This window comes from Gopherus flavomarginatus, chromosome 17, assembly GCF_025201925.1.
Source record: "Gopherus flavomarginatus isolate rGopFla2 chromosome 17, rGopFla2.mat.asm, whole genome shotgun sequence".
NCBI classification, from domain to species: domain Eukaryota; kingdom Metazoa; phylum Chordata; order Testudines; family Testudinidae; genus Gopherus; species Gopherus flavomarginatus.
In genome coordinates this window covers 13,926,946-13,953,829 of record NC_066633.1, presented here as the reverse complement: position 1 = coordinate 13,953,829, position 26,884 = coordinate 13,926,946, and the positions used below count along the sequence as shown (strand labels likewise).

At 44.8% G+C, this 26,884-nt stretch overlaps 1 protein-coding gene across 4 annotated transcripts in view; it reads left to right on the top strand.

Annotated features, from left to right (window-relative positions):
• The window catches only part of COL27A1 (collagen type XXVII alpha 1 chain), a 225,736-nt gene that overhangs the window by 106,297 nt on the left and 92,555 nt on the right, over positions 1 to 26,884 (top strand). For all 4 annotated transcript variants that reach the window (XM_050926920.1, XM_050926919.1, XM_050926917.1 and 1 more), the window contains exons 15-24: positions 3,449 to 3,502; positions 3,945 to 3,989; positions 11,680 to 11,733; positions 13,576 to 13,629; positions 13,782 to 13,835; positions 15,843 to 15,896; positions 16,204 to 16,257; positions 18,129 to 18,173; positions 20,070 to 20,123; positions 21,674 to 21,718. In XM_050926920.1, the coding sequence (XP_050782877.1) occupies positions 3,449 to 3,502; positions 3,945 to 3,989; positions 11,680 to 11,733; positions 13,576 to 13,629; positions 13,782 to 13,835; positions 15,843 to 15,896; positions 16,204 to 16,257; positions 18,129 to 18,173; positions 20,070 to 20,123; positions 21,674 to 21,718 (513 nt within the window). The remainder of the gene's footprint in view (positions 1 to 3,448; positions 3,503 to 3,944; positions 3,990 to 11,679; positions 11,734 to 13,575; positions 13,630 to 13,781; positions 13,836 to 15,842; positions 15,897 to 16,203; positions 16,258 to 18,128; positions 18,174 to 20,069; positions 20,124 to 21,673; positions 21,719 to 26,884) is intronic.

Genomic DNA, 26,884 nt, shown 5'->3' with positions numbered 1-26,884 from the left:
AACTTCATGCAGTAGTTTCCTTCTGTCCCAGTTCTGAATGCTCAGAGAACCACAGCCCCATTTTCCAGTGGCTTCCAAGCTCCCTGCAGGGGCTTTTTGCTTTGCTTTTTGAAGGCTGAAGAGCAGAATTAGTTGTAACTGGAGCCTCCTGCTTTCGTAATTAACCATGTGGGTGAGTGCCAAGTAAATGCCTTCCTACAAGAAGCCTTTATGCTGGAAGGTATGAAAAGGAGATCTGTTTTAATACAGCCTCAGCTCAGCACTCACGGTGAGTCTGCAGCCACATGACCTCCTGTTATAGAAATATTCTTCCAGCAAAGGCTTCCCTGTTTATTTACACATTACAGGAGAGCTTGGTCCACTGTATCACTGGCTCCCTTCATGGGGGAGAGAGCAATCAGAAGCCTGTTTGAATACAGACCTGTGAAAGCTTTTTTTTAATAACATGAAATCTAACCTCTTTCCTAGCCTGACTCATTAGTGCTACAAGGGTAAAGAGTCCTCACCACAGCAGAATTTCCAGGCTGTTGGGGTATGCCTATCCTTGGCTACTTTTTATCCTTCCCCTTCTTCCAATCCTTCTCTTGCCCATCCACAGACGATAGAAATCAGAGCCAATAGCGCTCCAGCATCCTTGCAAGTTGCTTTCCTTGCTGGATCTGTGATTGTTTCAATATCCTTTTTTAAAAGCCCCATAAAGCTCTGCTTGAGCCAGAGAAACAACATCAAGCTCTTGAGGGCTAAAATACTGTTTTTAAGTTGCTGTGGAGATGAGCAGCTCAAGCAAAAATAAACCGGCTTTGACCAGTGCTGAGAAGGATGCCATAAGCATCTTCCAAGGAACCAGCAAAGTTGTGGCTGTTTCCTTCTGAGAGAGGGAAGAGTGCAGTAGAACCTCAGAGTTACGAACTGAGCAGTTAACCACGCACCCCATTTGGAACTGGAAGTACACAGTCAAGCAGCACCAGAGATGACCAATAAAAGAAGCAAATACAGTACAAGACTGTGTTAAAAATAAACTACTTAAAGGGAAAGCAGCATTTTTCTTCTGCATAGTAAAGTTTCAAAGCTGGATGAAGGCATTGGTCAGTTGTAAACTTTTGAAAGAACAACCATAATGTTTTGTTCAGAGTTACGAACACCTCAGGAATGGAGGTTGTTTGTAACTCTGAGGTTCCACAGGAAAAAAGAGAAATGGCGTCTGAGTGAGCATTCACCTCATTCATGTGGCTCATGTAATTGTTTAGTGCAGTGGTTCTCAAACTTTAGTCCTGGTGACCCCTTTCACATAGCAAGCCTCTGAGTGCAACTGCCCCCACCCCTTATAAATTAAAAACACTACTTTATATATTTAACACCATGATAAATGCTGGAGGCAAAGCAGGGTATGAGGTGGAGGCTGACAGCTCGTGACCCCCCCATGTAATAACCTCGTGACCCACAGTTTGAGAATCACTGGCTTAGTGCCACAGATAATGGAAGAGGAAAATCCATCACTGTTCAAGAACTAAAGCGAATGGGAGAAATTCTGACCAAGAAATTGGACTAAATGTGAACCTGGTGCATTGTAGATGAGCTGTAAGAGGTGCCTCTATGCCCCAACCATTCCTAGTGATTAAACTTTGGTTTCTTAGCAGACTTGTAAAGCTCTAGGCAGCAGCAGCTAGGGGTGCATGGTGCTAGGTCTCAGCTTAAGTCCTGTAACTTGCCCAATTATGATACCAATGAGTGCTAAATAAATGCTTGTAATAATATGATAGAAAATAGCAGCCCTGGGAATGTGCCTTGATACTAGCACTAAAAAAATGCCTTCTCAGCAGAATGTTAGTGTAAATTAAAGTTCTGAATTAACCCACCCATTTCTCCTCTGGAGTTTAAATGGTTTGCAAAATGCTGAAACCTCCTTTTTAAAACAATGTCAAAGACAGACTTGTAAATAAGCCTCAAATCAGGATTCAAATACAAAGATGTTATTGAATTAAAAGATGAACAGATTGTTTCAACCTCTGAGGGAGCATTAGGGATTCAGATAGATTGATATCCTCAAGGAGGGCTCAGGTTTGAAATGTTGGATGTGACAGGAATCAGAGGACCACTTTCTAATTTAACAGGAGCAAGCCATTGTTTTCTCCACTCTGGGTAGCTCATACCCTTGAATGTCAGCTCCATGTGTATCGCATATTGGGATATGATGCTTCATGCACTGTGGGAGATGGCCCTACGTTTGTTAGTCCATAAGGTGCCACAGAACTCTTTGCCGCTTTTACGGATCCAGACTAACACGGCTGCCCCTCTGATAATGAAGTTAGGCACCCAGCTCCCATTCAATTTCAAACTTCCTTAGGCTCCTCTTACAATCCTAGCATAGGAGTTGGCTATAAGAGCCCAGGAGCTAACAATTTAAGAATAAAGAAACAATGGAAATAAAATGCAGCAGGGTATTGGTCTGTTACCTTTAACTGTTTCAGTCTAGCAGTGCTGCTATGGAAATACTTTTTAAACTGTTAAACAGATTATGTAGCAAGCTTTACAGAAGAAGGTACAAAAGTAATTGGGTCAAATTTCAGACCTGCTTCGTTGGAGTTGCACCTGCTCCAATGAGGTCTAGATTTGATTCTTAGACTTGAATGTAGATCCAAGAATCCGCTGAATTTAATCCATAGCTTTCCTAACTTCATATTGTTACCATTTCATTTTTAGTCTCCTACCCCCTCCCCACCCTCGGCAGCACATATTTTAGATTCTATATGTGTAGAACTTTCTTGGTGTGTATTCCTTAAATATTAATCCCATATTGAGTTTTGGAAGTTAGGTGGTATTCCACCTACTTAATTTCACTGTGTAGATTTCAACCTGATATATTTCTATACATAGTCTATATTTCTTATTTTAGGGCCTGTCCTATTCCCATTGAAGCGCATGAACTTCCATGGGAGCAGGACTGGAACATTCCTTTTTTTCTTTTGGTGTTGTGCATTGTTGAACTTGAACAATTCTCCACCAAGTTGGCTGTATTTCAGTAGTGGATGAAGTGATCCCTGCAGAGAGCTTCTGTATCAGTTAGTTACATTTACAAAGCGCTTTTGTGTCCTTCATTCTGAATTCAAAATGTGATGTGAGTAGAAGTTGCCCTTCTTACTTCATTATTCTATAAGACATATACTTGGTATTGCTATACTTAGAAGCTATCTATACACTGATTATAAATCTCTTGACTAACAGGATCCTGCTTCCGTTGAAGTCGATGGCAAAACTTCCATTAACTTTAAGGAGAACAGAATGTGACTCTTAAGTTTTCAAACAGCAAGAAAATCCTCTGTGTGTGTTACTCATCCTAGTGAACTGGTGAATAGGGTTATGGGCCCCAGCAGGAGAGTTTTCATGCCATATATCAGGATCCATCAGCTACACACCTAATAAATTTGGTTTATTGTGCTTCTCTTACCAGGGAGATATGGGCGCTCTCGGACCAATAGGGTATCCAGGACCAAAGGGACTAAAGGTAAGAGAGTAACTGAGCCTTGTGCTCCCTTATCTGTCCAAACCAGGAATGACTCTGCCTGAAGATTGTTCAGTTAATTGTTTGGGTGAAAGTGGTCATCTTTACGAGGAGAAGGTTGGGCAGTAATATTTGTCCATTGACTGGTAGACAGAACATCATTCTGGCAGTCTGCAGCAGGTGTAGATTACTGGGAAATGCAAGGAGCATTTTCTCTGTGCAACTCCAGACCACGAGGGGTAATTGGCAGTAAATCTGATGATCCACCTCAGAGGCTGTATGGGAAGAGACCTTTTGCAGAACCTGTGGCCCAGGTCAGATGACCCTGGATGCCAGGCATTTTGGTCTATGGTCCCATTAGCCCTGTCAGTGACTAAGACCTGATTCAAGTCTTCATGATACAGTAGCAGTGCTCAAACTCAACCTAGGCTTCCTCTTTTTTCAGGGGCTGATGGGAAACCCTGGAGAACATGGACTGAAAGGTGATAAGGTGATCTGAATACTCCCTTATTGCACTGTGTTTTATTCTGCATGTGAAATCCCACTTGTAGCTTCTGTTTCATATTCTGCACCATGTTATGTGCCCCATTCTCCTTCCTTTTCTGTCTGTCTACCAGAAATCCCATCCTCTTCTTCTTTTAGCATCTGTTCTCCTTTCTTGATACTCCCATTTGTATTTTCCTTTCTTTTTAATAAGATGTCCACCCAGCCCTTGGCCTACAGAACTCTTCCCAAGGCATCACATGGGGTGGGAACATCGCTACAGTGTATATGATCTTACCCTTTTAGTTTTTCTGGTAACAAATATAGGCACAACTGTTAGGGTGGGGATTTGAGATCAGCATGAATCTTATTCTGATGACCAGAATCTCTGCTATGGAAAGCCCCTAGTGTGAAAATTTACTTCCCTAAGAACCTCTACTTCATCTCAACACCATTTCCTTTAAAAAAAAAAAAAAAAAAAAAAAAAAAAAAAAAGGAGGGGGGCAGAAAACCCCATTGGGTAATATTTCCCTTTTAGATGAGTTTTCTAGGCTAATCACAGTTAGCTCCTCTGTCTTTACAATGATGCTATTGTGTTTGGGTTATATATAATTCACTGTATGACGATGTGGTTTTGTTGTTGTGTTTAGATCTTATCACTGGAATGGGGTAGAGGTAGGGCTTTATCAGCATTGTCGCCACTTTCATTTATTAGGGCATGTTTCAGGCTGTCTCGCAATATGACACAAACATGCAGGCCATGTTCTTTCTTCTCATGAGGAAGGTGATTGAGAGACCAGCACAGACGCTGGATGAGATGTACCTACTGGAACCTCGAATAAAAAACAAGAGATGCAAACCCTCATGTAGCTGCTCTTATTTCAGCTCAAAATTGGTTTATATCAAGTTAGTTTGCTGATAAGGAAGAATTGATTTAAACTAAATTGATACAAGCCAGTTTGAAGTGGAAATAAGGGGTGAGAGTTGCATGGTTTAGCTAATTTGGTTTAAAATGCACCGTGAGTTAAGCCAGGGCAAGTGTGTGTGTAGACAGGTCTAACTCCCATAAATGACACCCTCTTGCAGATGCTTGGTTGTAGGGGTTGTTCCCTCCTTCAGAAGAGTGCAATGCAATAGGGTAATTAGCCTCATGACAATGACTGCTTGGGAGGATAGAGCAAAGAGGTAGTAATTGTATTGTCCTCCTCTTATTTTTGGAATGTGTTTTAATGGCAGTGTTGAATTCATTCACTTGCTGCTGTTTTTAAAGTGTGGTCTATCGGCACTAAACCATGTATAGGGAAGCCATGTCAAGGAGCCAGATGCCCTCGTGCTCTGCATTGTGTTGCCAGCTGACTGTAGCACTCCCATGTACCCAGGCTCAGTTTCTGCTCTGTATCATCTCACCCCGCTGGGAGAGTGGGGGGGTCAATTTGGGACAATGCATGTTTGGGCCAGGGCCGGCTCCAGGCACCAGCTAAAGAAGCATGTGTTTGGGGCGGCCTATATCAGGGGGCGGCCCTCTGGCCACTATTGGGGTGGCAGCTCCGGATCTTTGGCGGCAAGTCCCTCACTCCCTCTGGGAGCGAAGGACCAGCTGCTGAATTGCCGCTGAAGAGTGGGGCAGCGCGATTGTGCTGCCGCGGCTTTTTTTTTTGCGTGCCGCTTGGAGCGGCAGAAAACCTAGAGCAGGCCCTGGTTTGGGCAGAAGGGAGACTTCCTTATAAGGGTGAGTCGTGATCGCTGTAAGCAGGAATCCTGACCCAGCACTAACTCCAAGGGCCCACAGACTCTCCCGTCAATGCAGTCTGCTCTCCCTGAAGAATTGGCTTGTCCTTAAGATGCTGAATCCCTTAAGAATTGGCCAGTGTTTTAGGCCTCACAGGCAGTATCGTTATCCCCTTTCTACAAAGATGATCAGATCTGTCTATTTAATACACTTATATGCCCCCCATTACCATAGTGTCTAAGTGCCTCACAATTCTTAATGTATTTATCTTTACAACAACCCTATGAAGTCAGAAAGTTCTAGGGGATTGGATCTGGCTTTCCTGAGCCCCAGTCTAGTGCCCTGGCCCCTACCCATTGTTCTTTCATTGCTACCTGCCATCCTGCTTTCTGCCTCTCTCTCTCTTTCTTTCTCAGCCAGGCCGGAAGGACCCAGAGTTTTCTCGCCATTCTCTGACCACTTCTCCCACTACATCCTCCTCTGACTGGGCACGCTTCCTGCCTGGCTTTCATTAAGGCCCTTTCCCACTCCAAGAATGACAAATGATCTAGCTCAAGCCTCTGGCCTTAATGAGTTGACTTTTCATTTCAATATCCTGGGGCACTGTCAGAAAAACAGAGCAACCCAGCGATGATATCACAAATGGGAGAAAGCTTCCAGATGACTTGGGTGCATCCTTTCCAGCAGTCTCATAGCCAAAGCCCTGGGAAACACAGGGCCAAGTAAATAAAATCCATATAGACTTTGACCGCCTAGTTCTCTTTCACACAGGTGACTGCAGTCAGTTTTCATATTTTAGCTATAAAGCCTTTTACCCGAGAGGCCAAAATCTCAAAAAAAGGTGCACTCACTTGCACAGATACAAATGAGACATATCAGCCCAATAGTGAGATTGGGGAAGTTTGATTTTCTTTCAGCCTGTGTTCTTCAGCTTTTTGGTTTTGTGATTTTTTTTTTTTTTTTTGCAGTGGCTTGCAGCAGTTGGCTTGTTTCTAATACTTAAACTTAGCTTTTCTAAGTGATCAGTAACCGGCTGTAGTCATTTGGTCTCATGCTTCTTTATCTTAGTGGATCTTTTGGTCATATTGATCACTCCGTCTATTTTTATGTTGCGCACCGTGAGCAAGAAACAGATGTCTTCTTTCCTGTTGTGCTATATTATGTTTTTTATTATTTGTATTCTAGTAGCACATACAGACCCTGTCTGATGCTGGACCTGTTGTGCTAGTGCAGTATATACACACACAGTAAGAGACGGTCCCTGCCCACAAAGAGCTTACAAAGAGTCTAAATAGACAAGACTGACAAAGGAAGGATTGTCGTCTTCATTTTTCATGTGGGGAACTGAGGCACAGAGAGATTCCCAGGGTCACCCAGCAAGTCTCTGGCAAAGGCAGGAATTGACCCCAACTCCCGAGTCCCAGTCTGTTACCTTAGCAGCAAGACATCTTTTCACTTTTGCTTCCTTCCTGTTTCATTTCTGTGAAACTACGTTCCATCCCAACCACTACTAGGTGCCTCAGCATCTTTCTTTGATGCTTCTATTTCCTCCATATATGCTATACAGTTGAATCTGTTAATAGAAGTCTCAGATACAATTAAACTCCTTTTGTAGTGAGGGGATGATCCCCAGATTGCTGTCCATTTTGGTCATGGTGCCCTTCTGCGTAGAGTGGACTGGGAAAGGTGACTTGAAAGTAAGACGGTTCCGTTCCGCATTCACCTCCTGGATGTCTCATTATTAGTTTCCACCTCTGTTGTGCATTTTACATGGGTTTTATGGGGCCAATGGCCTTTCTCTGATCCCTTAATATCCTTCTTCTGCCTGTCATATCTTAACTTCATCACTACCTTCCACTGTCCCTTTATCCAAACCTCTCCTTTGCGCTAAAGGCCAGAAACCTAAGACACTTCCTTGGCACCCATGTTTCCTTTTTGTATCTATCTTGTCTGAGAGTATGTCTACCACCTTCTCTGGGATGTTGCCAGCATTTGTCCTTTCCTGGGTTCTGCCTCTGCAAACAGATAGTTATTTATACCTCTATCACTTCCTGACAATATAAATCCCTTTCTGTTGGGTGTGGTGGCTAAGGTTATGGGGAACTCCTTGGGTGAATGCACTGATGGGTCCCCATCCACATCACAGATAAAACTTCCTGAAGCATAACTGGGCTCTGACACTCTCAGCTTGACCTAGTTACAGCTTACACAGTTCAGCCTCCACACAGCAGCATTTCCACTATGCAACCACATGTCCACTATGCAACTGCACATCTATGTTTGTGTCAGCTGCTCAGGTTCCCTCAGGGGAATGCACTGTCTCAAGTAGGCCCTGCCAGAGGTACTTGGTGAGGTATGTTTTGCATGGTGCCGTGCACTTTAGAATGACCTTCCACAGACACACCTGGGAAGTAGGACTGCCTGACTCATGTACACAGCAGATAAGGGTGGGGGGGTCCCATCTGCACGTCACAGCTATGTTGGAGACTGACAGTCTAGTTAACAATCCTGCTCAGAAACTGGGATCAAAACAGTAAGGAACCACAGCCAAGATTTTCAAGTGTCTAGTGACTCTGGGTGCCCAATCTCGGACATCTTAATGGGGCCTCTCATTCAGGAAGTGCTGAATACCCATCCTTTGAATGCCAAGGCCCTTTTAGGTGTGTCAGGTTGGGCACCCAAAACGACTAGTCACCTTTGAAAGTCTTCATATGCTAACTGGGTTGAGTCTGCATGTCAACCATACCATCTTACAACCTGGTTACTAGCTAGCGTAGATGGCTCGAAGGCTCAGGAAAAAGAATCGGTCAGCTTTATTGAGCATGTCTACTCTGGCTGGGCAACCGTACTGACTCCTAACTCAGATTCCAGAGTCCTGTCCCAGCGTGTGTTGGGTCTTCTGTAAAGAACCTGGGGTAGATTCTTGAAGGCAGTTGCCGGTGTCCTGTTCGGGAATGCAGAGATGGCTTCCTTAGAAAGTTACCAACGAATTTATTGCAGGAGGTGTGTAGAAGGGGCAGCCCATTAAGAATCAGAAGAGAAGGGGAATGAAAGCACTAGCTCAGCTCTTCTCTGGTGAATGTGGAGTTATAGCTCCACACAGGGCTGGAGTTTACGTTTTTAATATTTATATAATATATATATCTCCCAGACATTAGACTGCATCTGGAGACTGAAATGCTGGATCAGCAGGAGTGGTGCAGTACTCGCCCCCGGCAGGCTGACTATAATCAGTAACCTTTTGTAATTATTAACTCAGTTCAGATGAGAGCAGCCTTGATTGGCCTAATTCATTCCATCTGCCACTTCTTGCTGTCGAGCAAAGGTCTGAAAGGGAATGAGGGCTTGAGGGTGTTCTGCATCCTGCTTGGCAAGGGTGGGGTTCTATCACCTTCCATCAGTACTGGCAGAACTTGGCCTCGTGTGTGCATCTCTGTCTCGGTGGAGATTTCCCCACTTTGCTGCGCTGAAATCGCAGGGCAGGACTGGTGGGGGCACCCTTAGGCAGTGACAAGCCAGCAGGCTGGAATTCCCAATGTGAGAGCCATGCTGCTTCAGAGGGAAGATGAGAATTAATGGTAGGCCCAGCAGTTCTCCTCAGAGCTGCAGTTTACAGACTCTTCCTAAGGATAGCTAGAGTTACTTTAGTTATACAGCTGCAGTGTCATGTTAAACCCTGCTATTACAGTTTCCCAACCTAGACAGTTACAGGAGAAGCATGTGGTCTTCTGGCCTACTCCAGCTCCTGGATTGTTGTTTTCCCACAGTGAAGGAAAGCTCCCTTCACCCTTTGCCAGGGAGGTCTGCTCCAAGCTCTTTGAGGTAGTTATTCCCCTTCCCAGCACCGATTGTGTGAGGCAACACAACAGAGGAATTAAAAGTTTCTGCATGCTTTGCAACAAAATGTGCCTAATCCGTGTCAAATAAACACACATTCCAGCCACACGTGTGGCTCCATGGATAGCAGCTGGACAGATATACACAGCGCATGCCATGCTTGGCTAGTGCTTCCTGAATCCATCCCATGCGTGGTTCCATACCCTCAGTGCCTTGAAGGTTAATGACAATGGGGACAGCCTCTAGTCTCACATAAGCCAGGCCACCCTAATCTCTTCCACTGGAGGATCCCTAGTCTTCATTATAACCTCTTGTGGGGAAGCCTCTGTTCCAAGGAGAACGGTTAATTCCAGAAAGATAATGTGGGACTGTCCATAACTAATCTGCTTGTGGTAAGGTAGAAGCTCCTCTGCACATCCAGACTTGGAACTCTGTTCCTTAACATCATCGTTACATATTTCCCATGAATTGCCACTTCTTTCCTCACCCCTACCTCATCAAGATGATTGAAGAGTGATTTCTCTTTCAGATTATCTGTATTAATGGCTTTATGTAGGATAAAGTATCACTCCCATCCATGAGCACTTACTTCAGTCTTTAGTTGGAATCTTTTTAGCCTGCGCAGGTCTGGGACCTCCACATATTTTCCTTTTAAGCAGCTTTTTTAATGCATATCATATCAGCTTGGTTATGAAACAAAAAAACCTTTTCATATGGCTCTCGGTTACCAGGTTTGACACAGGCAGGCTGGTTCTCAGAACAAACCCAGCTTCTTCATCCCAGGCTGCTCTCCCATCTTTCAGGGCAAGGGAGGGCTGCCCAGTGAGTTGGGATTTTCAAGGCTAGGATGGACAAAAGACCAGAAAATGTGGGACATTAGAAAACTGGAACCATCCAGCATTAGCAAGGAGGTGGGCTGGACTGTGCAATGGGAATTTTCCATTTCTAATGACTCCCATACTCAGGGTTCATCTTAACGAAGTGGTGGCACTTTCGCAGATCTTCTCCTGCGCGTTTAGAGAAGCAGTTATGCTCATTAATCTCTATAATCATTGAGTGCTCAGCTATTAAACTGAGTGGAAAAACCCCTCCTGGGGCTTTTTTCTCAAGTGTTGGAAGTCTGTGACTCTACATCTAAAGTTTGTCTGTCTTCCATGCAGATTAAATTTAGAAGTATAGCTGTATGCGTTGCTCTGTGCTGCTCTCTTATAAGAAAGCCAGGTCTGGATGGACTGGAGGCACAATGTGTATGGGATGCAGCCTCCATAGCATTTTCTGCTGTTTGGCTGTGTCATCATGCAAAAGATGACTTCTCACATTTGTGTCAGGGAGAGAAACTGCCTCCTCCACCCCCTTCACCCCTTTCCTCTCCATTCATTAGAGCGGGTTTCCCAAATCTGATTTCCTAATCCGTTCCTCTGATGGAACAGTTGTTTCTAGGTGCCCAGAATCTTCTACCAATTTGGAGAAAACAAAGGTCCCGTATTGGGTCATCTCTCTAACAGCTCAGTGCTAGCCTGTCGATTTCTTAGTCAGGCTTCATGGCTGCGATTCTCAAAGGGACCTAAGTCTCATTGAAAGTAAGTCAGCATTAGGTGCTTAAAGCCCTTTGGAAATCCCAGCCTAGATTTCCGCAGTGGATTGGTACTGAGGGATTTCAGTAGATGTCCAATACTTTTATAAGGAAGAGGTTGATCAGTTGTCCCAGTCCCAGGCTATGCCAAGCTCTGTAGAGGAGAACAACCTCAGAGGAAAGTTCCAGTTACCAATAAGCAAGCTAGCTGTTTTGCTCAGCTGTATTTTGACATTTCATCACCTATGTGTTTGCTACTAGCAAGGGAAAAGTAGCCTGTAGTCCTCTCTTCTAACATTTTTCACAACAGGCACAGGTATTTGTGTATTTTCTCTCCTGTGGTTTTGTTTCTCAGTTCAGATTTGTTTTTGGGAAAGGCATATTTTGCTCAAGATTGTTGTGATGGATTAGATGACCTTTGGTTTGTCACCAGTTCTGTTTGAAAGAGGCCTGGAATGAATTTTCTGCCGTGCAGTACATCGTATAATTTTCTATAGACCTGGACGGTTTTGCCATTGATGGTGTATATTGTAACTTTCTTTGGTGATGTGTATTCAGGGTGATCAGGGACTGCCAGGTGTTCCAGGAGATATTGGATTCCAAGGAGACAAGGTAATTGCTTTCAGTTTTTCTTCTTACATAGATAACAGGCGTAGCTGCTGGATTTCTCAGCTCATATTCAAACCATGTTCTTTTGAAAGCTCTGGTTCCTCCTGTCATAAAGACGCTATAGTTTTTTGCATTACGCTCTCAGATTCACCCCCACACACACTCTGCATAACTCTGAGAACTTCTCAAACCAAAATCAATAGAATGCCATTTTTTTTAAACATGCAGTTCTGTATGGGAAAATAAGGTGCTTCCTACAGAAAGGGCCATAACCTCCTGCAGAAACTGAAAGTGATGGAACAAGATCTTCTGATTAGGAGCAATATGCATGGTCTGCTGGCTGCGGAGTCAGTGAATTTGTCTGCTATAGGGACTTAGGCCCCAAAGCAGCAAAGCACTTAAGAATATGTGTAACTTTAAGCACGAGCAGTCGGAATCCTGTTGACTTCAGTGGAACTACTGGTATGATTAATGCTACCCATGTGCTTTGCTGGACTGGGGCCTCTATAGTGGTCATCCACACCTCCCTACATAGCTTATATGTTCTTAGGGCCATATTTAGAGGGTACAGCTCATTGGCATCAGTGTGGGTGACCATGCTTATGCTAGGGTTGAATTTGGCCCTGAGAATCTATAGTTCTTTAGCATGTGTCCCTGCAAATACAACCAGAGAGCAGGGAATTTCAGGCAAAGAAAGCATGCATGCCAGGTCCCTGCCCTACGAAAGCGTGAGTGTCTTTGTGCTACATACAGTACACAACAGTCTGTGTAGCTCTTAGGATCAGGGTGCAGCAGCTGTGTTTTCCACATGCTGGGGAGCAATGTGCATATGTCCCACTTGAAAAGATGCTGTGAGGAGGTGTGTGCTGGCTGTCTGGGTGCAGAGAAGGAGAGTGCCTGCATTAGCCAGGAAGACCACGTAGCAGAAAGGCAAAGTGTCCGTCTGCCAGATCTCAGGGAACAGATGTGTGGGTTACCTGTGTAATAGGTGTAAGGGGCCAAGTATGCATGTATGCCTGCCAACCAGGGAGGAGAATGTGTGAGCACCTGCCAGCCAGGGGTTGGTGTGTGTGAACAGCTGTGTAAGGATCTGCAGGGAGTGGAGTTGGACTATTAGTAGGGTGACCAGATATCCCATTTTTATAGGGACGGTCCTATTTTGGGAGATTTTTCCTTATATAGGCGCCTGTTACCCTTTCACCCGCTGTCCCGTTTTTTCAGTTGCTGTCTGGTCACCCTACATATTAGCATGTAAAACTCTACAGATCAGAGGTGGGAAACAAAGAGATCCCTACACCATGGGATGCACTGTGCTGGGATTTTGGCTGGGGAAACCACCAATCAAAGGACTTTCAACAGCTGGCCTTAAGACCCTATGAGAGCGAGAAAGAAGAGGATGTTGGAGCAATGTAACTGTACAGCAATGTTAACTATAGGTGTCCTTCTAGAACTCGGTCTTTTTTAAATGAGTGACTCCTAAAGTCCTCTCCTCTCCTTCAGGACAGTCTTCCCCAGCCTTGTATTGGTGACAATACCAGGCAGCCTCATGAGGCAGCACAGCTGACTCCTTTCTTCTCCCCTTACACATGCTGAGGTCCCGCCCCATATCCTGGTGTACGAATGCACCAAGGGAAAAGAGAGAGGCTTATGCTTGGCAGGTTTAATCTGTTCTACTGTGTCCTTCCATACTGTGGTCACCCACCTCCCAAAGCACTGGATATGACTGGAGTTGTCAGGACAAAAAGATTCTCTCGCTGTTGCAGAAGCATGGGGTGGGGGCTTTACAGTGGTTATTTTGCATCTGTTTAATTCTGTTTATTGAAAAATTGTTTCTCTGTTTCCCAGGGCAGTCAGGGCTTTCCTGGGATACCAGGAGCCCGAGGAAAGCCAGGTCCCCCTGTAAGTAATGCCTTTAACCATCTTCTGTTTCCTAATCTTGCCTCTAAAGAGTTCAGTGCCCAGCTGGAAAGACGGCTCGGCAGGGTGGATGTTATTCTAAACAGGAACCTCAGCAGCTGTCTTACATTCACCCTTGTTTTCTGATTTGGCAGGGAAAGGTTGGTGACAAAGGTCCAGTCGGGTTTCCAGGACCACCGGGTCCGGAGGTATGTGCCTTCAGCTCTGATCATTCCTTTATTTCTTGATTTCTGCCTCCTTTCTTTGTTGGCAAACCTTCATAATTCCCCCACCTCCCAAGCAATCCTCACTGCAAAGGGAAAATGAGAAACGTCCATTGGACAGCTGCAGGCTACTTCGCTGCTGAGATTCCACCTCCTTTGAACTCCAGCTTGGAGTTTTAATTTAGGAATCATTTAGATACTCCCTCCCTGCCAGTCTTGGAAACCACTCTTCAGGTGGATCCATCTATAGATTCGGTGGAATTTATTTGCTTCTGACTCAACCAGTAATGCTCCATGTGGATGCAGGGTTGAAGCCTTTGCTAGCAAAGGACAGGCAAATTCCTGCTGAACTCACTGCCATAGTGCTGCGCTGACAGGTTGTCAGTTTGCATAAGGACCCCTCCTCTGTGTTTTATCTGTAGACGGTTCCCTCCCTCCCCGCTCCATGCAATCTCTGGGGGTTTCCAAAGTCAAAACTCCATGCTATGCAGTAAGCTCCTCACACATTCCGACCCGGCTGCAGTGATGTATAGTGAGACGAAGAGGATAGAGTCCTTGGGCCACCAGTCCCAATTCTCTCTCTACCTCAATGTGATACCAAGGCCCCACTTGTTGTAGTCTGTTCTCTCCTTGTTTCCTACAATTACTTAAATCACTAATAATGCTTAGCGCCTTTTCCTCCATAGGGTTGAGAACACACTGAGAAAGGAGGTATCATCCCCATTTTACAAACAGGGGATCTGAAGCCTAGAAAGCTGAAGCAAGTTGCTCAAGGACACATGACAAGTCAGTGGCAGAATCCAGCTTGCCCAGCCCTCTCTCCTTTCCCATAGAGCAATAGATATAACCATCATGGCATCCCTCACCTGTCCAAGCAAGGTCCCATAGCTGTCTTGGTCATCATGGAGCTCTCCAGCCTGTCTTCTGCTGTTGCCCCTTTCCCAAGGAAAGAGCTCATTTCCTGAGTCAAACCCTTTTAGACAGTTACTTTATTGGTCAGGGGAGAGGAATGGGGGCCCGTTTTTCCACTCTGGACGATCATACATCAGTCATGATGAGGAGAACAGCAGTGGGTTTTCAGCTCAGCAGGTTCATCACCATCCTACAGTGGGTCTCAGTTCTTCCTTCTAGAAGTTTTTATCCTTCTAGCCTCTGTTGTGGGTAACTTGGGAATCTTTTTAACCAAATACTGTTCCTGTTAGAAGACAACCCCATTGTCCTCACCCAAAACCATGTTGTGATGCCTTCAAGTATAAGATGAATTTCTCTGCAGCATGTTGTGGTTCACGCCCTTATTAATACTTAGAAAATGTACGTTGTGAGCCCGAGACACACTTGTAGTGCTGGCTGATAGACTGTTTTCCTTTCATCAGTGTTCTGGTATCTTGCTGGGCCTGAATGGCTCTCTGTCAAGTGGTATCACTTAGTAATTCTTGTTCTTTGTTTCTACTGGAAATGACTATGGATTCCTTTGTTTCTTCAGTGAATAGGTTGTGGGTGGAAAGGGGGTCACTGTTTGGTTAAAGACAGCAGCTAATGAGCATGTCAGCACCTTTCCTAATTCCTAGGCTGCTTCCCTTTGTCATTCAGGCAGGTGATTTATTTCTCTGAGAAATGAGATTATATACTGTCTGATAAAGATTAATTAAAAACCAAAATGCCATTTTAAATATGTGATGACAGGGAGGCCCTTACAACAGGGAATTTTGCAAGGAGATGGACCAAAAAGGGGCTGTTAACAGAAGGGATTCCTTGTTCTTACTTAAACCAATAATCTAGATCTCTTTTCTACTGTTACCCTCTGGATTTCATCTGGTTATTTCAAAGCTGCTTCAGTCCCTGCAGTGGAGTGTGTGCGCACAGTGCCAGCAAATGATGCTAGTCACAACACAAAGCGTCAAGTTAAATCTATAGAAGAGCTCTTAGAAGAGCACACAAAGCCTTTCCAGAAAGCTCTCTAATGTAACGCCAACCATTTCTGATTCTCTCTAGGGCTTTCCAGGGGATATTGGCACACCAGGACAAAATGGCCCCGAAGGCCCGAAGGTGAGCGGCTCTCAGATAGAAGCCTTGTGCTGAGTTGGAAACAGTCAATGAAAACACAGATGTGGGAAGCAGGGTGGGAGAAAAATCCCTGGAGATTCCTGGAGATTGGTCTGGCTGAGACTCCGGTTTGGTCTGGTTTGGATTGAGTTCCCTCCAAGAGTGGGATTTTTCTTTTTTTCTAAAACAAAATTGACATTGGATCCTTCCCCATGGCAACGTGTGTTGGAAAGAGACCTGTCTCACTTTAATGGACCCTCAGAGCTTTGCTTCTATTTTCTGAGAACCTTTTCTTTTGGATCCATTGCAGGGGAAGCCCGGAGCACGAGGTTTACCTGGGCCAAGAGGGCAGCCTGGCCAAGAGGTAAGTATCCATGAGGCTTCCAAAGCCAAATGCAGTCCTTGTCAAGAAAACTTTCCCTTTCCAGTCACGTTACTCTTTTGCATAAATGGGGCCCCAGGTTTGCTCCGTCTCCACCGTTGGCTCCATCTGCACCTGGGAGCAGATACTTAGTCTCAGTCACCAATCAGAAACCTACAAAATCACAGATCCGCTGAGGTTAGCTCTAGAGGCTACATGCTCCCCTCAATCCGTGCGTCCAACTCCTGCTGGCATCAGCAGGGGCCTAGCCACCCCACTAGCTTCTTTTTTCTACACCTCATCTTGGTGCCTTCTTCCACTCAGGCCCCTATGCCTGAAAATCTTCCTTTCCTGACCCAAGGTCCAGTGTGCCTCTATTCTGTGTTCCTTCACACTTTGCCTTAAAGCGCATTTTCTAATGTGAGGCCTACAAACCCTGGTCTTCCCCACAGAGTAACATCACCTTCTAAAATAAATAATAAACAGGATGTGCTCGTTATTCTCCATCATGTGCACGTGACCTCATTGCTGCGTAATCCCAGGTCTGCTGCCTCCGCCCATCGTGTTGTGCCTTCATTCAGGGCTTAATTATGCCCCTCACTCGGGGGGTTGCCATTGACTTTAGTGACCCTTAAACTGGAAACACTTTAGGGCAGAGACAGCCTCATTCTTCTCTTGCTCACAACAGCTGTACACCAGTGTCATTCCAGTGACTTCACTGTCGTTTCTCTTGATTTACATCAGCCTGAGCGGAAAATCAAGCTCATTGTCTTTTGTCTTTCAAGAGCCATCTACATTTGTAGCCCTATGCAAATAATCCAAATTCAGTGCATGAACGGAAAGCACTGTATAAAGCAGTCATAATTCTTAGCCTTATTTAACACTGGTCATTTTAAAAGAGCTTTTACAAGCATTAACTGATGCATCTGCATGACCCCTTGCCTCCCCGTCGTCTGTGAGATAGGAGTGTATTCTATCCAATTTGCAGATGGGGAAACCAGGACATAGATTCAGTGGCTCACCCCAGGTCACACAGTGAATCAGTGTCAAAATCAGGTATCATTGACTTCCAATCCACTTGACCGCAAGGCTTCTATTAGTGGTCCTAACGGTCTAACTCAAAACCACTAGAGCAGTGGGTGGGCTAAGAACACTTTCAATTTCTCTTTCTATTGTGGGTTTAGGCCAGACACTTGAGATCACCATCCTGTGGCTTAATTGAAGGTCTCCTAGAAACTTTAAATCTGATCCAGACTAAATAGAAACTGACGAGGAACCCAGATGCAGGACCTAGTTCAATTGCCATGTAAGCCTTTGGGAAATCTCAGTAATGGAGCAAATCTAGTGTCCTGTGTGAAAGTGAAGGAAAACTCTCAGTATATTTGATATGTGTGAAAGTCTGTGAGAAACCTTGCACCTGGGGCAAAAAGAGCAAGTTCTCCAGGGATTGCGTCCTTGGCCAAACCAAACTAATCAGATTCCCGTGATTAAGTACAGTATCTTGTGGGCCAAATTCTTCCTTTTGGTAAGCACACGCAATTGCCATTAACTTCTCTGGGAATTTCCGGTGGGCATCCATAGGCAGGATTTGTCTTTAGATTTATTCCTCTGGCAGTGGGATGGCTCCACAGACATATCTGGCTGCACTGAAATGGTGATGCAATCTCCTGGAAAGAAGTGCTCTGATAATTTTCTTCCTTTTCAGTCTGATGGGATGGAACTGTTAAAATGTTATGACAAGACAGCAGTTGCGTAAGCATGGGGATTGTGTATTTAAATGCTGATGGTATTACAAGCTATTTACTTTCATAACATTTCTGGAGCCCAAGAGATGTATAAGATTTTCTTACTAGTTTCATTTTTTTCCCCTTCAGGGAGATGAAGGACCCATAGGGCCACCAGGGTTCCCTGGTCCAGAGGTAGGTTTCACTGCTCTCAAGTGGCCTGGTCAGTTACTATGTAGCTCCATACACCTCACCAGGCATTTGAGGTTGGAAATAAAAATGAAAGATTCGACCCCCCTATTTCAGTCAAAGAATGGTCCTGCTGGCAAACATTGTATTGTCTATGTGCAACAAGGACTTGATCCAATATCCATGGAAATCAATGGAAAGACTCCCACTGGGCATTGGATGGGGGCTATATAATGTCTTCATAGTCAACTAAAGTTAGGCTAGATTAAAGCCCCATATAAACACCCTCAAACTTCGGGATAATTCAGATCCAAGTGCAAACTGTGTGACTTGGACCTAGCTCCATAATTCACCCCCATGGTGGCTTCCATGATTCAAAAATATGTCCCTGGTCTCATTTGAATGCTGCATTTGTTTTTAAAGGAGAAGAGCAAGAAAAAGGATAGATTGAGAAACACAAGGATATGGACAAAGGACTTAAAAACTCCTTTTGTCTGCCCCATAATGTGAAAGTAGAGGACCCTCAATCAAAACAACAGAGCAGTACATTTGGGATAAACAAAAGGAATATAGTCATATCTTTGGAACTCACCACTGCAGGATTTTATGGCCTTTGAGAATATTTGCAGGATCCTGATATAATGGTAACCAGATCTCACCCTCTGGGTGTAATCTAATTGCTATACGGATCAGGAAAGGAATGTCTTACCCCACATATAACTTATTGCTATTGAGCACGTGTGTTGATGCAGCAATTTTCACTGCCCTCTATAAAATCAGGTATTGGCTACTACCAAAGATCTGATGCTATAAATCCATTCCAGCCCCAGCTGCTAGGGCAGAAACTGAAGTGGCTTTCTCGGGCAGGGAGTAAGTTTTCACCAGACCATTGGTTTGGGGGTGTATTCCTGCTTTGATGAGTGATAAGCATGGGCCATATATACTCACACACAGAGTCAACAGTTTACACTGATCTGTGGTGGACAGCAGTGATGCAACACGGCTGCAAGAAAGCTCATATTGGCTGAATTCTAGCTGGTACCAGTGGGGTATTGTTGCCAGGAAGCACAGGCTCCCAAATCCCGGCTAGTTGCTGTGGGGCGCTGCTGTGACGACACTCATTCTGGCACTAGGAAGACATTGCCTTTAGGGGCTCAGGATGCTGGAGCCTGAGCTGGCGCTAGGCACAGATGGCTGCTGGGAGTGTTAGGATGCCAGATGAATGCAGTGTATAATTACCCATCAAAAGGGCAGCAGTACAGCCCTTCCATTCATTACTTACAACGGCCATGCAACACTTCTGGTGTGATGCTGAAGAGATGAAATTTGCCTAATGGTGGAGCAGAGACTTCCTTACACATACAGTTTCTGTCTCAAGCTGGGATCCAGGTCATCCAGAGATCAGACCCAGAGCCAAGGCATTGTGCCCTGGTGCCTGGAAGAGCTGCTTTGGGATGCTGTAGTGGATTCTTTTGGAGACTCTACTTTGTAAGCAGAGCTGAGCAAATCATTGATTTTTCAGTTTGGCCTCTGAACTGAAAAATTCAGGTTCGTTTCTAACCAAATCTGATTTTTCATATTTTTTTCTCTGTGAAATGAAAAAGCAAAAAAAACCCAACTCCTTTGTCTGGGTCAAACATTTTGAATGACTATTCGAAATGCTGGTTTTGAAATTTTGGTTTTTGGGGCTTTTTTGTCAGTGGAAACTATTTACTGACTCTGACCCAAATTCATAAACAGTTTCAGTGCATTTATTATTTGCCAAAAAAATGTCACCCAGCTCTATTTGTAAGTTGCATCAGGTCACGCAGGCTGTAGCTGCAGTGATCAAGGGCAGCTGCAACAGCTGGGAGCAAAGACAATATTGAGCCTTTTATATTCATCATCCTTTGTATGTTTCAGGGTCGACCTGGCAGGAAGGGATTTCCTGGAAAACCTGGCCCTGATGGTTCAAAGGTAAGGCGGGAGGGGTGTTCATATCAGAGAGCTGATGGGTTGGCGTGGGAGCCGGCGGGAGAGGAATTCAAGACTGGAGTTAAACTTCAAGAACCCCTCATGTTTAACATGTGCTGAGCTTCCAGTTTCCATCCTAGAAATGAAATGGGGCAGTGAGGATTTGCTCTTCTCTCTGCATTTCTCTCTGTCTTCGGCTTCTGGAAGCTCAGCCTCAGCTTGGTTTCTGTGGAAGAATGACTGTGCATTTTTAAACTACACACTTTATTATAAACAAGTGTGTTTCTCTTTTGATATTAAACTGTTTAATTGTTTTTCCATTTCCTCTCCTTTTTTTGTTCTGAAACAATGCTAACCATTCCTATCTCTGCTGTTTCATTGGCAGCAGAAGGAGCTATTCCAAGAGCAGCCTGCTCTTCACAATACCAACCCCCAGCCCAAAAAAAACCCCAAAGGCAGCTCTTTAAACACGTAAATAACAAAAATCTGTTCTGGCAGCACATCTGCAGTCATATTATCTGCTGACTGAGAAAATGCAGTTGCTGTGACCCAGAGACAACACCAGGTTAGCAGAAAGAACAGGAGTACTTGTGGCACCTTAGAGACTAACAAATTTTTTTGAGCATAAGCTTCTGTGGGCTACAACCCCACTTCATCAGATGCATGTCTTGGAAAATACAGTAGGAAGATATATATATCTTCCTACTGTATTTTCCACTACATGCATCTGATGAAGTGGGTTTTAGCCCACGAAAGCTTATGCTGAAATAAATTTGTTAGTCTCTCTAAGGTGCCACAAGTACTCCTGTTCTTTTTTTGGATACAGACTAACATGGCTGCTACTCTGAAACCAGGTTAGCAGTGACTGTCTTTTAGACAGCCTGTCCTGAGTTACTCAGACACTTCCCTTGACCAACCCTCCCACAGCCCACCCTTCTCCCTGGTCAGTCTGGGCTTAGGTACATCCCTGTGCTTTTCCCTCCATCCTCGGGCCATGCTCTCTGAATTATTGTAAGCAGTTGACTTTTTAATGGTGATCACAGTAGGTAATCAAAGTCACCACCAGAGGCTGGATTTTCAGGTGCATCGCACCCGCAATTGATCCTGAAGTTTTCCAAAGCATTCTGCACCCAACGTACTGAGTGTTTAGAAATTCGGTTCCTTATTTTGGTGCTCAAATGGGAGCTGAGCTCTCTTGAAAATCTGGCCACAGAAGTGCTTCTGTCATGTTAGCACAGACTGACTGTTCTTTCCTAATTAACAGGATCTTGGAAAATGTAGACAGCTTGGAAGTACCTATTTTGAAGGCTTGATCTCATTAAAAAGTGGGCTGATGCACAAGTTTGGTGCAGTGTCGTTGCACACGGCTTGTTAGTGCTGGAACACTCAGTATTGAGACCCAGCACTACTCACCCAAAATATTTAGTTACGCCTGTCATTAATCCTGCTGTGCTGCAGTTGAGACACCAGGAGTTGAACCCTTTCGGAGAAAGATTTTTGACAAAGCAGCACTGAGTTAGCCTTCTGTGATACCTCTCTCCATCTCAATGCAGGGTGAGCCAGGACATCCAGGGCGGACGGGAAAAGTCGGTGAGCAGGTAAACTCCTTATTTTCTTTGTCCATTTGAATGTCTCGCATGTACCCATTTCCCTATGCATCCCTGGTACGGGGCAGAATCTTGACCTGTTTGCTGAAGATCAGGTGTTTTGTAAACACTGGGATTTTATAATATGTGAAATAGTATATTGTGTGTGTATGTGTGTAAAAATAACTTTTCCAGAGAGGCACAGAAAATTGTTGCCCTCCTTGCCCCTGTATTCTTTTCATCCTCAAGGGCCTCTCCTTATTCCAACTTTTCTTGCAAAATCATTGGTTCCCAATAAAATGGATTCTTTCATCATTAAGCCCAGATCCAATTAGCTCAGCCTCAAAGCATCGGTGACCTAGTGGGTGGCTCTCAAATGTCCATATGTTGTCAGTGGTATTTATAGGTGCACATGGTACCCTGCAGACAGTTTACAAAATAATGGGTCCCTGCCCTGAGGCACCTGAGACGCAATAGGAGATACGAATGAGATGCTGAGGTTGTTCCCCCAGGCAAACTTGATAGAAATAATCATCAGTTTCTTGAGTTCTTTTCATGTCAATACCCCCTCACTGGCTGCCTGGTTCAGCATTGTACTGACCCCACCCGCGAGGTGCTGCGCTTCCTTGAAGCAGGGAGCACTCAGCATCTTGCAGGTTTATGTTTTTGGCAACGAGAGAACAGTGATGAGCACTGCTTCGTTGCACCATAGCAGAGAATGTGCTGACTAGGAAACATAGGAAGATGCGTCATCTCCATAAGCTTCAGGGAAACCACAGGATTCAGGGAAAAAGAAACAAATGTTCCCCATCTTTGTGTGATCAAAACCAACCTACCTACCCACTACCAGCCCTGAAATTGTAGCCACAGAGCCTCCAACACATTCTTCTTGTTCCCACATGACCACATCAAGCTGGATGCGGCTGATTTGGCCAGAGCAACTGAGCGGCAGACCAGCCACTGGCAGAGGGATGTGCAACTTCTCCTGGCAGCCATCTTTCCCAAGGCTTTTCATTGCTTGTCAGTCAAGGTCTTTGGTTTGTTTGGTTTTGTTTTTCAGCCTCCCTGGATCTTTGTTCTCCTGTATCCAACAGCTGGAGGTCATTTGTCTCATGGCTCTCTGACCAAGCATGTTCAAAAGCCAGTGTCACAAAGGGCAATTGTCAGTACTAGCAAGATTTTCTCAGGGGTTTGGCTAGAGGTTAGTTGAAGAGGTTAGTTAGTTCTCCGTAAAGCACCATGCATACCTCCAATGCTATCGAACTAACACCGTATAACCACCAGGCCTTTGCAAAACTGGGGACATCAGTCAGCTTCCTGCTGTTCCTGTTCCTACTTCATGGACATAATGTCTCAAGACTGTTTACCTTAAACTCTGAGTTGGCCTCTGGCCGCAAAGCTTGCAACTATACCCTTGGTGTTCGGGGCATCTGGGACACGTTTAGGGCACACATATACCAGCCCTATATCCAGAGGCTAAAGTTCCCTGTTAGTGTCTTAATTTTTTAGGGCAGATTAAAGGATTTATGTATCTCAGCAAACTTTGCATAGCACAAACTGAGTGTCCAAATACCCAAATAAGTTTCAGTGGCTTCTTTTCAAAGACATTTTCAAGCAAATTATACAAACAAACAATGAAACAAACAATGCCGGGAGACATGGAGGTGTACTGGACAGAGCACTGGACTGAGAATCGGGAGACCTAGGTTCTATTTCCAGTTCTGCCATTGGCTTTGGGCAAGACACTTCCCCTCTCTATGCCTCAGTTTTCCCATCTGTAAAAACAGGGATAGTGATACTGACTTCCTTTGTAAAGTGCTTTGAGCTCCATTGCTGTATCATTAATATTACCACCTCCTGCAGCTCACACCAAATGTACTTTACAGAACTTTCTTCGGACTCGGGGCTCAATACAGAGAAATTTGATCACTCGCAACCTCCATTGGCTTCAATGAAAGTAGAGAATGCTCACCACTTCCTGATCTATTTATTTATTAATGTTTGAAATAATAAATATTGGATCCACAAAGAAGAAGCAGAGGTGCTTAGAATAGTGTCATTTTCAGTTTCTTTCAACAAGATCACTCATTTGTCTTTAAACAGTTAAATGGGGCTTATGGGTAGGTAGAGATATAGAGAAAATAAACTGCAAAACAAAATCCTCTTAGTGCACAAACTTCTCCAATCTCTGAGTTTCACTTGACTAAAGGAAGAACCTACAGGAACACAAAATGCTGAATTGTATTAGCAGACAATTTAAACGGGGAAGGTTGATCTTTATCATATAAAACACTGGGCTGGAAGTCAAATGACCTGGGTTCGTTCTTGCTCTGCTGCCACAGCTGTGTGAATTTGGGCAACTCCCTTAAACTCTCTATGCCTCAGTTTCACCCCTGCAGGATGAGAAGGGTAAGCCCCACTGCAGGTGGCAGTACGAGGCATAATCAATTTAAAGTGTAAGCTCTTTGGGGCAGGGACAATCTCTTTCTCTCAGTTCTTACTCTGTACAGCTTCTAGAACATAAGAGCAGTCATATGGGATCAGGCCAATGGCCCATCTAGCCCAGTATCTTGTCTTCAGACAAGTGCCAGTGCCAGATGGCTGCAGAAGAGATGAACTGAACAGGACAATTATTGAGTGATCCATCCCCTGTCATCCTGTTCTGGCTCAGGGACACCCAGAGCATGGGATTGCGCCCCTGATCACCTTGGCTAATAGCCAATGACTAACCTATTCTCCATGAACTTCTCATTCTTTTTTTGAACCCAGTTACCTAGAGCCCTGCGTGGACACAAAATATGTATCCATATCCGATCCACAAAAATGATTGGCATTGGCAGATATCTGTGGATATAGACAGGAGATCTGTGGATTTGCAGAACTCTAGTTCTACGTATGCTGGGCTCTGATATCAATTGAGAACTCTAGGTGCTGTTGTATTACAAATAATTATGAACGTTTTGAAAGTGCTTTGAGATCCTCAGCTGGAAGGTAGTGCAGAAGGACAGAGTATCATGATTATTATTCCTTCAGTCCCTCAAGGCTGACTCTGAATAAAAACTAAAGGCCCCATTCAGTGAAAAGAAAACACAGCTGGCCTCTGCTGATACTGAAGCCAGCACAGGGATCTGAAAGCTGGCTGGACTATTTTTACTCAATTAGTCTCTGTCTAGAAAAAAATTCTGTTTCCTTACCAGTTATGTCATTAGAACAAAACGTCACACCAGGTTTGTGATAAATTACCTCCTTTCCTAGCACACCTTTGCTAGACAAAGCTTAGAGTATTTCCTCTCCTCCCCCTCCCACAGGGGGGTCAGGGCAAGCCAATACTGGGCTTTTTCATATAGCTGTGCTGGAAGTGGTTTGGGAGGAAAAAACTATACCCCAGATTTCCAGCCTATGAAAGATCTGATCTTCCCCGATTTCCTGCCTCTCCCACACAAAAGTGCTGTCTGAGAAGCCCCCATAGCTTCTGTGTCAGCGATGAGGCTTCTCAGAGTTGCTGCTAGGCACTCAGTAGCAACTGCCTCTGGTTCGAAGCAGCCAGCGTGATGGTGTGAAATAAGATCATATATACATCTCCTCGCTAGGCTCAAGCACTCTGCTTTCAGGACCATCTGTTTAAGCAAACATGGAAGTTTTGGAAAGATTTCCAGTGTTACTTGAGCATTCGCTGGGAGTGTTTCAGACCTGTATGGTGGCCCCTGATTCCTTACATCTCCATTGCAAAGAAACTGACTCAGGAAATTCACTAGAGGTTGCTCTCTGAATGCTGAAAGGTCTCCAGCTGCGCAGCTCCCCACCCCCTCCAGCCTGGATCTGCACGGTTTAACCCTTTCTTGTCAGCAGGTGGAGACAGAAACTGAGTGAGCAAAGACACCAGCCTTCCCCATACCTTACTGAACTGTGTGAAAACGGGCCCCAGGGACGGGAGCTGCCTGAGTGTCCATGCCGGAGGCAGAAACCAAACCATGATGACACCAGAGGCGAGGAGACACCTGCCTTCCCCCTGCAGGAGACAGAATAACAAACCGGGGGAAGGTGCCTCGGGAACAAAGACCCCCTGCCTGCCTTGTGCTGGGGACCATAAAGACTAATGATCAACCATGTCAGCAGGAGCAGCAGAGAGAGCATGAGCGTGACCTATGCTCTTAACAAGGAGCAGATTCTCTTCCAGCAGCAATGTCAGTGCCTCCCCTCATCATTAACAAAAGGATAACTAATCGCCATCTGGTTACAGTGCATCCTGTTGGACATTATGTTCAGCTACTTACCAGTCACGTGGGGGACTAGAGTGATGCTGTACACTTGACCTTTGAAGACCCAACAATGAAGATTTTGTGCCTGTTGCAGACCCCTCTCTAATTATCAGCTTTCTCTGAGTGTTGTTAAGATTTCTGAGTACTTTGAGGTTAGGTCAGCTAACCTAGCTCTTTACTGTCTGGCTTACTCCCATTTCCATCAGTCCTGTGCCTCTGACTTCTGTCTAATGCCCTCTGAGAGTCAGTGGCCATCTTCCGCAGGCGTCCCACATCCAGGTATAAATTCCTGTGTAAGTTATTACATGGCTTCCACTACCAGAGTATCTGAGCACCTCCGGCTTTAATGTATTTACCCGCACAGCACCTCTTTGGAAGCAGGGCAGTGCTACTATCTTCATTTTACAGAGGGGGAACTGAGACACAAAGATTAAGTGATTTGTCTGAGGTCAAACAGTAAGTCTGTAGCAGAACAGGGAACTGATCCCAAGTCTCCCGAGACCCAGGGTAGCACCCTAACCACTGCACCATCATTCCTCTGGGGAACTAGTGCTTCTGAGCTGTGAGATCCTTTGCTTCCAGGTCTACAGACACTGCAGTGCAGGAATCTTTCTTGCGAGACCAGGTGTTTGGCCAACATGTCAAAATATATCTTTTGTTCAGTGCCCAAAGAGAGGCATGAAAATTCTAAAGCCAGACGCTGGGTCTGAGCTTTGGTGTGCAGAGGGTTAAAACCACATAGAAAATTCAAGGCAAGTCATGCAGCGTGGGTCAAAGTGGCCTCCCAAATCAGTGATATTTACTGTTTTACTTTCCCTTTTTTCATCTAAATGGGATTATTGTACATTACCCTCCATTCCTTTCTGCTTCCGTTTGTTTTGTTTTCAGTTCTAATGAACCAGTAAAACACCAGGGGCCA